The sequence below is a fragment of the Homarus americanus genome, unplaced genomic scaffold (assembly GCF_018991925.1).
Source record: "Homarus americanus isolate GMGI-L3 unplaced genomic scaffold, GMGI_Hamer_2.0 scaffold32929, whole genome shotgun sequence".
In the NCBI taxonomy this organism is placed as follows: Eukaryota; Metazoa; Arthropoda; class Malacostraca; order Decapoda; family Nephropidae; genus Homarus; species Homarus americanus.
The window spans coordinates 3,653,399-3,665,435 of record NW_024737097.1 but is presented as its reverse complement, the minus strand read 5'-3'; the positions used below and the strand labels follow the sequence as shown (position 1 = coordinate 3,665,435).

Below are 12,037 nucleotides of genomic sequence, written 5' to 3'. Positions count from 1 at the left end.
ACTGTAATGTGATACAGGTGATTAATTTTTATCTCTTGTGCAAAATATATGACATTTATATTCAAATTATTTGCTGTCTTGCAAGGATTCCAGCAATGCAAATTATATTCTCCTAACTTTAGTCTGTGATACTTATTAATATAAAAACTGTAAGCCTACTATATAACCACCAAACCCTGGCTGGGAGGGAGAGGGGGCGAGGGGGGGGAGGAAGAAAGGGAGATGACAGTGACATGTTTGACAGTTAGCGCCAAAGGTCTAGTGAAGTATTTATTTGTTTATTTATGTCCTTTAGATTGAGTTTTTGTTTTTTCTTTATAAAATGTCATAGAAGTGAACGGGGAGAATATAATTTACATTGCTGGAATTCTTATAAGATAGTGATTAATTTGAATATAATCATGCTATAGTTTGCACTAGACAAAAATTTTAGTAATCATTTTGTACATTATTTTGATTACATGTACAGTACAGCTTTGCCCTTAGGTCAGTGTGTGCATGTAAATGAGTTTCAATAAATGAATAAAATTACATATATCGAGCCAAAAATATTAGTTGAAAAATTAATTTTAGAATGACCAATAATTTTAATACAGTATAGAAATTGCAAAAATATTCAAGAACACAACATTCTTGATATTTACTCCACTGGAAACGAATGTAAACATAGAACCAATTACTGTATTGGCGAACTAGCTGATCAGCTGATGCTCACAACAAAACGTGTTTGCCGTAAGGATTTCGTTAATCGAAGTTTTGTTCTTAACCGAATTGAAGATCCTTATGGCGCCAACTGTCAAACATATCACTCCACCTCCAACTCCCCCACCCCACACTCCCTTCCTCCCTCCCTCCCTCTCCCCCATCTGCCCAGCCAGGGTTTTAGGCTTACAGTTTTTATCTTATATAATATCACAGACTAAAGTTAGGAGAATATAATTTGCATTGCTGGAATCCTTGCAAGACAGCGAATAATTTAAATATAAACATCATATACTTTGCACAAGTGATAAAATTAATCACCTGTATCACATTACAGTAGTGATTTAAGAGTTCTAGTGTATATGTACGATATATATAGTGATTTAAGGGCGATTTAGGGGAATTTTAGGAGTGTTTCTGACTTTATGCATTTTTTACTTTACTTTGTAAATACTTTTCTGTGAGCTGCAACCAATTACCCAAAATATCCCATTGAAACAATGGTTTCGGTTAACGAACGACCTTCTGGAACGAATTGTGTTCGTTAATCGAGGGACCACTGTACTTGTATGTATGTGTATATATATATATATATATATATATATATATATATATATATATATATATATATATATATATATATATATATATATATATATATATATATATATATATATATATATATATATATACACATATATATATATACAGTGGGGTATGCTATAACGAACGGATCCTACTACGAATATTCCTATAACGAACAGTTTTACCTATAAAATTGAGAATGCTATAACGAACGAAACTCCTACAACGAACATAATTTAATTTATTTTTTTCTTCTAATTTATTGTTTTATTATTACAAATATTAATGATATTCTTTATTTCAGGGGTTTAGATGCATATTTATGCACTTTTTTACAATATTTACAATTATATATTATATTTTTCAGTGTTAAGTGGTTGTATTTGGGGGCCTGGAACGGATTAATCCTATAACAAACGAATGCTATAACGAACAAGGTTCTAGAACCAATTAGATTCGTTACAGCATACCCCACTGTATATATATATATATATATATATATATATATATATATATATATATATATATATATATATATATATATATATATATATATATATATATATATATATATATATATATATATATATATATATATATATGCTGATAACCACAAGGAAAGAAGAAAACAGAAGTTCCCAAGCGCTTTCGTGTAATTCACATCTTCATTGGTGAGTACAGACTAGTCTGTACTCACCCCTGAAGATGTGAATTACACGAAAGCGCTTGGGAACTTCGTGTTTTCTTCTTTCCTTGTGGTTATCAGCATATACCTAGATCACGCGCACCTACAGTGTTTTACTTGCATATATATATATATATATATATATATATTATATATATATATATATATATATATATATATATATATATATATATATATATATATATAAATAATAATATATATATATATATATATATACACACATATATATATATATATATATATATATTTTTTTTTTTTTAATACATATATATATATATATATATATATATATATATATATATTTTTTTTTTTTTCCATGTAAATCCACAATGAAAATGTGGATAAGATAAATCTTTGAATATCACATGAAACGGAGCACCTTAGCTTTCGCCTTTTATTCAAGACATCTTCAGAGGCAACTGAGCTATGCCTGGTTTCCATTTTTCCGCAGGATTTTATATATATATATATATATATATATATATATATATATATATATATATATATATATATATATATATATATATATATATATATATATATATATATATATATATATATATATATATATATATATATATATATATATATATATATATATATATATATATATATATATATATATATATATATATATATATATATATATATATATATATATATATATATATATCAACTTAACACATGATGTCACTAAAAATAAGAAATTATTAAATTGAATATAGCATTAGCTATTAATGCTTATATATAACTATTTAAATCTTTTGAGCAAAAGTTGATTGATTATTGCCAAGTCTTAACAGCCTATGCAATGGTAAATATGAGTATAGCATATAAACTTATATTAAGAAAAACTTAGTCAGCACCTAAAACTGGAGAAAATCTAGACTATTAGCATTAGCAACGTAACTATTATTGTTGGCACGGGTAGCTGCAGCAGACGGCTGACTTGGGTGAACAGATGGCAAGTGACTAGGGTATAGATGATTGTTGGTTGCCATTCTGGGGACCATTCTAGGGCTGAGGTTTGAGTACTGATGAGCTACTCCCTGCACCACCCACCCACCACAATTATTGTTATTCACAAGATTATTGTTGCTAAAGGTGGACCGACTAATTCCCATCCCCCTGCTTGCAAGGTAAGGCTGAGGCCGAGAAGGCACCATCCCATAGGAGTGGGAGGGGGATGAGAGCCCTGGCCACATTCTGTTACATGCATTGGTATCAGACTGACCCCCCAAGGGACCTGATGTGTACATCTGCAGAATCTGAGCCTTAGTGGTTCCCAGGTTGGATCTACCATTCATCCCAGCAGCTGAGTTTACATCAGTGAAGCTAAGCAAATCCTCTGAGCAGGACTGGGCATCTCTATTCCCCTGGCTGGTACCAGTAGCAGCGCCAGCATGGGTACTGTCAACCACCGGTGCAAAAATTGCATTTGTCGGAGATGAACTGTGAGCAACGTCCCTCCACCATAAGCCCCTGGCTGGCTGGCCTTCAGCATGCACTTTCTCAGGGCAAAGAAATGAACGGGAAGAAATGGGGGAGGATGAAGGACAGGAGGAGGGTAAGAGATTTGAAAAAACAGAAGAGGAGGATTGGCACGCTGATGATGGTTTACCTGAGGATGGGAAAAATGCTTCCATTGATCCTGAGCCCGGCTGAGCATTCAGACCAGAAGCATGACTGGTGCCCGAGCCTGATGCCGTGTTTCCACCTCCTGCTGATGACCCAAACTGACTAGGAGGGAATGACTGCTGTGCAGGAAAAGTGTCTGACCCAAATAAAGCAGCAGGTGGGAAGGCAGTGGTGGGGCTCAGCTCAACAACTGGCTGAGACTGTTGCTGCTGCTGTGCTTGACTGTGTTGCTGAAGTTGTTGTTGAGGTTGTTGCTGCTGCTGTGTTAACTGGTGCTGTGGTAGTGGAGGCTGTTGTTGAGTGCTACCACTTTCACCTACTGATGTAGCAAGATTTCTTTTCAAAGCTGAAATAAGAGATTTCTTAAGTATGCATTACAGTATAAGAAAAATACCTATTAACATCCTTCATGATTCCACAACATAGCAGGTGTCTCTTACAAGCTCTCTTCTTTATTCCAAAATCTCAACATGATTTCATAAAAATCCTCGGTGCACATTCTTCCATCATGTACGTAACACCTAACTCTGTACAGTACTTCCCATACCCTACCAAAGCCTAATCTAATAATTAAACCTAACCTAACTCAACATTACCTATTAAAACCTTCCTTTCTATTGACAATGTTTCTCGCACATAATCCCCACTCAGTCAATTCTTTCAATGTGCATACCTCAAGTAGCAAAGCTTTATTATCAACCAAGTACAGGTACGTTTATCATTATAAAATAGTTACAGTCATATGGTCAAAAGTCATTTGACTGGTTTTTATCATTAAATTTGCATTCTAGCCTTCAACAGCAAGTGTCTCCTGAATGGCATTTACTACTTAGTAGTGCCCAAAGGATGACATTTTACTTTTATTTATAGTATTAGTATTAACTTTTACTGGCCAATCCATGTCTGCCAGCCTTCCATTGTTTTAATCAAAATATGAATTCATCTTTTCACTTTAATCCTCAACTAATTTTATCTGTTTATTAACCTAATGGGATGGATAAATAAGCAGCCTGATCATATGGGAAGAGAAGCACAAGTCTACAATAAACTCATATACAGGTTGTACCTCTCTAGTCCGGCAACCTCGGGACCTGACCGGTGCTGGACCATGGAAATTCACCCTTTTCCTGGACAGATAGTGACTTGCGCTTATGTTAGCACCACTTTCACTGCTTCGTGGTCTCTTTGAAGACAGGGTTAAATGTCGTACATTAGCTTCTCAAATTTCGAGAGTTTTTAATTCAACGTTTTTTACTTGGACACACAAAAAAAAACACTACATAATTTAAAATTTTGACGGCGGAAACTCGAAAAACGGCGGGTTTGAGCGGTCCACCAACGTTTAGGCGTGCAAAATCGTGTAAACAACGTCATTTCTCTTATGTACAAAAGATTCATTATTGTTTATTACTGAATGTCTTTTTTATTGAATTAATGTTTATGTGTGCAAAATGAGCAATACAATTCATTAATAATACGTAGAATATTAAAACACATGAGGAAACGAGACAGCATTGTTTTCGTAGATTACAAAACCAGTGACTGATTGGTTCTACATATAAAACAAGAAAATAAGACCCTGGTTGTAGCTGTAGTAAAATTAATGTAAATTATTAATATGATTGTTTTAAGTAATGTTATTTAATGTTAATAAATGGAACAATAAAAGTAGCAAACCATTTATGTTAAAGAAAAAAAGTGAGACTGCGCATATGTAAGTGCGCACATGTGAAAAACATATCGTCATTACTCTACATAAGAATATGAAAGTAACACTTATTTACTGTTCATATATATTGAAGGGTTAAATTTTGTACTCTGTACAGTAAGTTCTGCTATAACGCGTGCTTTCACAACGCGAATTGGCTCTAACGCGATTTATGAATAGAGGAACGATATTTGTATAACGCGAACGCTTGTTTGCTGTAACGAGATTTTTGCTTACTATTTCTCCAATTTTGTGGTATTAACTGTGAATATGGTAAAGAAGAATATCTCCAAGAAGCGTTCTGGTGATCGCATTCCCGGTGATGATCGTAAAAGAAAGGCTATAACCCTTGAAGAGAAGCTCGATGTTATCAACCTCAAAATCACCCTTCTCCCCCATCAAGTTATATTCATATTTTTTCAAGGTAAAGTGTTACATTTACCGTATGATTTCATTATTAGATATGAATGTAACATTTCTTTAGACTGTGCTATCCTTTGTATTAGGCTGACTACTAAATTTTTTCGATTTCGAGTAGTAATCTGCACCTAACCCTATTTTCTCCATAAGCCCCGTTATTTCTATTACGAGAATTTCTATAACACGATGTTTTACAAGAACACAACTATCGCTTTATAGCAGAACTGACTGTATAGACAAACAGAGAGAGAGAGAGAGAGAGCCGAACTGCCGGATGTAAACAAACCTTAATTTCCTGCGGCTTTGTAGTTTTTTTTTTTTTACGGGGATTAGCCCACCCGGGCACAGGTCACTGACCCACATTGGAGCCTGAGGGGCAAAAATGTAATACTCCTGTAATAATAATAATAATTCAGATAAAAAATAAAATAAAAAAAATAAAATAAAATAAAATAGCTGCCTATCTACCTATTGGGCAAACTAAAATCGTTCCGGACCACAGAATGCCGGACTAGAGACGTACAACCTGTATCATGAACCTAATGCTCAGTTCATTAATTCCATAAAGTTAAGCCAAAATGCCTGACTTTCAGCCCCATTTATAAGATTTCAGCCTCTGTTTGAACATAGTGTTAAAAATATTCTAACACAGTACATCTGCTATACTAACTCCCCCTTTTTCAAATACTTCCACCTTGCTTGGCAATGCCTTCGCTATGAAATAAATTTTGATGCAACCCTGACATCATTGTCTTCTGGTAACACTTGTTGACAAAACTTAACAAGATTTTAGATTCAAGGATTGATTTAGGCAACATTCCTAGAAGAATAGCTCATTATTATCAGTACTGTAATTTCACACAAATCAACCCTTTAAGTCTTAAGGTGCACCTTTCATTAAGAAAAAAGACGAAGGATTAAAGTATAAAGTCCCATTTTAGGAGTGAAAAGAAGGAAAATAGTGAGCTATGAGGTCCAAACACCCTTCCTAAATGCCTGCCTTTTGAAAGAGAGCTTGACACATTTAATGACAAGATACATTATCCAATTGGACAGGAACAAGTGATTTAGCTGTAAGTAACACCTTCTCACTGTTATGGACTGAAAAATTCAAAATTTGTGGAACTTGGACGTAACTCCTCCAACAGCCGACAAAGTCTCTGTGGCTGTGGTTAGACTGCTATGTTGATGAGGCACTCTCTCTCTCTCCATACTTGGTAGAGTGAGCAATGGTTTGGCTGACTCCGATACAGTACAGTCATGCGCCGGTTAACGTCCGACCGAACAACGTCCGATCGTATATACGTCTGTGTCCCCCCTCCCCCCCCAAAAGTGACGCCTGCTGGACCACCACTCCACGACCCCCTGACAGAGACACGATGATCCTCCCCCAACTGGTCAGATAATATGTGTTAAAGGAATATGCTTCCTTACTTAGGCTTTTTTTAAGCATTTGCCTACAGGTGAAATGTTAACCTATATCTATTGAGGATAAAATCTTTCACCTACAAATTGACAATAACACATTTGGTGTAATCAGACATATCTAGTTGCCTCAACAATTGCAACCCCAGTTGCAATTGGGGTTGCAATTTCAAATTCTGTGGCATTACTAAAAATAGTACAGTTTCTGATGCACTCTAAGATTAAGAGAGAAAACGGAGGACTAAGGCGTCCTGATGTGGGAGAAAACGGACTCGTATGACGGGGGACCAAATAAAAAAAGCATAGCTACATGTTTTGTGGACTACAGTATTAAGCATACCCTTTTCATCACTTTGTAATAAACCTAGCCATGCCTATGTGTGTTTATGATATTTACCATAACATTATAAATATATTTAGTGGGTCTAAATGGTCACAAAATAGGAAAATTGGGGTTGGGTCTTGGGTGCCTGAACCAATTAGAATAAATCCCATAGGTTCTGTACTTTCGTTATCGGCGGGGTCCCAATTCGGCGCGATAACCAAGGGATGACTGTACTGTACTGTATATACTTGTGACACTGGCCAGTTGCTTCTGGTGTTAAGGTACAGGGGTACCAAGTGACAGCACTAGGATCCCGCTTCCTCTATCAAGGAATAAACAATTAAAATTTAAATTGAAAAAAAAAAAAAAAATCAAATAATGGGACCTAGCAAACCTAAATGGACCTAGAGCGGGCACAGTCACGTATGCATTGCGTATTCTTATAGATTGCGCGGCCAGGCTACGTTATCTAGTGAATTTAATCAATATTGTACAGTAACAATGGAACTAAGTGCAAACCTGTATTGTACATGTACTAAATGATTACGGTACTAAAATTGTTATGTCTATTGCAAATATAGCTTGTTTATACAGGTATTCAAATAAATTACTATCTTACAAGAATCCCTCCAATGTAAGTTATATTCACCCAGGTCGTTTGGGTGGCAAATTATGAGAAGAGCTTAGTCACTCTTAAGTAATGATAAATAAACACGCAGGCCTTCAGCGCCAACTGTCAAATCTTATCTCAAATAAATAAACAAACAAACGCCAGACATTCTGTCACCTCACCTCCCGCCCCCTCTTCCCACCCTGGTGATTTCTTTATGTTTATTTTATATAATATCTCAGACTAAAGTTAGGATAATATAATTTGCATTGCTGAAATCCTTGCAAGACAGAGATTAATTTGAATATAAGCATCATATATTTTGCTCAAGATATAAAAAATGTAGTACATTAGTGTACAATACTGTAGTACATTTTATAAAAAGTTTTTCAACTGTATTTTTGGGTAGATTTACATAAATTTCTTCATTTATTTTCATCCATTTACATGCACACACCATACTAAAAGAAACGTAAAAGAAATAAATGACCTTAGTGCAAAGCTGGAGTGCACATGTACTAATTTGATTACGGTACTAAAATTGTTATGTCTAGTGCGAATTACAACATGTTTATATTCAAATAAATCAGTATCTTACAAGAATCCCAGCTATGTTAATTATATTCTCCTAGGTCATATCACTGGCATTTTAAAATGAGAGAAGCTTAGTAGGACTGTTAAATAAACACACAGAGACCTTCGCCTCAAACTTATCACCTCAACCCCCCAACCCCTCGCTGGGTGGCGGGCCGTCGTCCCCCCCCCCCCCAGCCAGGCTTTTAGGCTTACAGTTTTTATCTTATATAATATCTCAGACTAAAGTTAGGAGATTATAATTTGCATTGCTGGAATCCTTGCAAGACAGCCAATAATTTGAATATAAACGTCATATATTTTGCTCAAGAGATAAAAATTGTTGTACATTAGTGTACAGTACTGTAGTACATTTTATAAAAAAGTTTTTCAACTGTATTTTTGGGTAGATTTACATAGATTTCTTCATTTATTTTCATCCATTTACATGCACACACCATACTAAAAGAAACGTAATAGAAATAAATGACCTTAGTGCAAAGCTGGAGTGCACATGTACTAATTTGATTACGGTACTAAAATTGTTTTGTCTAGTGCAAATTATAGCATGTTTATATTCAAATTAATCAGTATGTTACAAGAATCCCAGCTATGTTAATTATATTCACCCAGGTCATTTCACTGGCTTTTTATAAGAGAGAAGCTTAGTCACCTAAGAACTGATAAATATACACGCGTTAGACCTGGGCCTGTGCTAACTGTCAAACGTACTACCTCCCCTCCCCCCACGCCCCCTCGCTCGCTCCCACCCACTCTCTCCCCCCTCTGCTCGGCGTTGCTGGAATCCTTGTAAAACAGTGAATAATTTTAATATAAACGTCATGTATTTTGCACAAGAGACAAAAATTAATCACCTGTATCACATTACAGTAGTGATTTAAGAGTAAAAGTGTATATGTACGTATATAGTATTCCACATACACGTAAGTATAAATAAAAAGTTTATGTGATGATCGGACAACGTCCATTTCGGTTAACGTCACGTTTCCAAGAACGTATCTAGGACGTTAACCGGCGCATGACTGTATATATATTGCATAATTCTTGATATTCATTGTACATATAATATTATTTCTTCATTTATATTAGTAGTGATGGCAGCATAATCTTTATAATACAATACTGAAATTTGTAAGTTTCTTAAGTCTCTTATATGAAAATTATGGAGGACTTAGTGGGTTTTAAGGGAGAAGCAGCAGTAAGCTAAACTGACCAATAAATTTTAATTTCTCCTTTTTGTTTTACCATAATTTGGTTTAGCAAGTGAAAGCTGATGTTTAAAGTGTAGTCATTTTTATTAGGAAGTGCCTTGTGTTTAATGTTTATTAAGTACAGAAAACCCTTGCCATTCGCGAGTGTTAAATTCCAAGGAATGGTGCGAATTGGCAGAACTGCAAATAGCAACTTATATATTGCCTTAGTGCATTAATATATAGTACATATACTGTGTATGAGAAACTTAAGTCACCAATACTGTACAGTACTATAATTACATTCGTATGTGGAAGTCTGGAGGTTGATGAAGTGGTGCACGGTACATAGGGAGACATCTGGTTACTGAAGCATAGGGGGATCATAAGGATCACTGGTGGAAGAGGGCAATGCAATGGTGGTTGGTGGAGAGGCGGGTGGTGGAGAGGCGGGTGGTGGAGAGGCGGGTGGTGGAGAGGCGCACGAACAGGAGGTGGCGCGTGGCTGGGAGGAAGAGGGTGGAGCGACAGCGGTAGCAGCTGGTTCTTCTTGAAAAACATCGTGATTGCTAGTTGTTTCTTCTTTGCTTTGAGGTCTTTAAACATTTCCTGGTAGGGAAACAATTCCTGGTTAATTCCTTGGACCATCTTGAGGCTGCGTTCCATGGAAGGGCCGTGATCAACAATGAAATCAGTTCCCATCTTACCTGTCGAAATAGTTCACCAAAATTGTCCAAGCCCCAACCTCCTTGTTGTAATTCCATAATGTCTTCTTCTTCCTCGGCACTTTTTACCAACTCTTCCTAATCCTCTTCAGTCAGTTCCTCTCCATGCCCATCAATCAGCTCTTCCACGTCTTCAGCAGCCATGTCCACAAACCCCTCACCACTTAACTGATGTGCAACACTAACAATGTCATTCACATTCTTTTCAATGGACGGAAATCCCTGGAAGTTATTCACACACTCAGGCCATAAGGATCACCAACAAGCATTCACTGTCTCTAGTTTGAGTTCATTGAATGCTTCACTGATGTTGGTAATGCAGTCCATAATGATGTACTCCTTCCATCACTTGCTAACATCAAGGTCAGGGCACTACGGATACGACCAAAAGAGCGTCGGGTGTAATATGCCTTGAAGGTGTGTATTACACCCGGATCAAGAGGCTGAATAAAAGCAGTGGTGTTAGGGGGAGGAACACCACCACTACACCTGGATGGCTAAACTGCAAACTTCATGGATGGCCTGGTGCATTATCTATCAATAATAACACCTGAATTCCATCTTCTTGGAAGCAAGGTATTTTTCCACTTCTGGGACAAAGCATTTATGGAACCAATCCAGGAATGCTTGCACAGTTACCCATGCCTTTTTGTTGGACTGCCAAAAAACTGGCAAAAGGTTCTTGTTTTTCCTTTTAAAGCCCTGGGGTTTGCTGAGTGGTAAAGCAAGCCAGGCTTGATCATGTGGCCAGCTGCACTGCCACAGAAAATGAGTGTCACTGTCCTTGGCTGTCTTGAACCTAGGGGCATACTTCTCCTGCTTGTTTATGTGCATTCTACCAGGCATTTTCTTCCAATATAGACCGGATTCATCGGCATTAAACACTTGCTCTGGTCTATAGCCTTTCTCTTCTATTTTTTTCTTTAACTTGGCAGTAAATGCACCTGTGGCTGTGTGGTCAGCTGATGCAGCCTCCCAAGTCAGCTTCACATTATGGAGAGAGAATCTTTTCTTAAAATTCTCGAACCAAACTTTACTGACACTTAAAGTTGGTTCAGTAGCTGCACAAGCCCCTTCACCACCTGTTGACTCTTAAAAATAAGCTTAAAGACTTAAAGCTTTCTCACGAATCACATTGCTGTCGATCAGAACATTTTTGCAGTGCTGGTCCACAATCCAAATTGTTCAGTGCTTTCTCAGCTTTCACCATATACTTGTCACGAACAACCTGCGCCACTTTAGCACTTGCAGGAGCACTTGCTTGAACAATATCACAAATTGCTTGTTCATTTTTCTTTATATACTGTATTGTGGATTCCTTCACACCAAACAACCGCAGCAGCACTAGTCCCCTCCTTTAACTTGACTAATAATTCAACTTTCTTTGTCAGGGTCATCACTGACTTCCG

At 36.4% G+C, this 12,037-nt stretch overlaps 1 protein-coding gene across 1 annotated transcript in view; it reads right to left on the bottom strand.

The window, feature by feature from the left end:
- The window catches only part of LOC121873162, a 433,416-nt gene that overhangs the window by 242,049 nt on the left and 179,330 nt on the right, over positions 1-12,037 (bottom strand). The window contains exon 9 of the mRNA XM_042376488.1: positions 3,615-3,977. Within this exon, the coding sequence (XP_042232422.1) occupies positions 3,615-3,977 (363 nt within the window). The remainder of the gene's footprint in view (positions 1-3,614; positions 3,978-12,037) is intronic.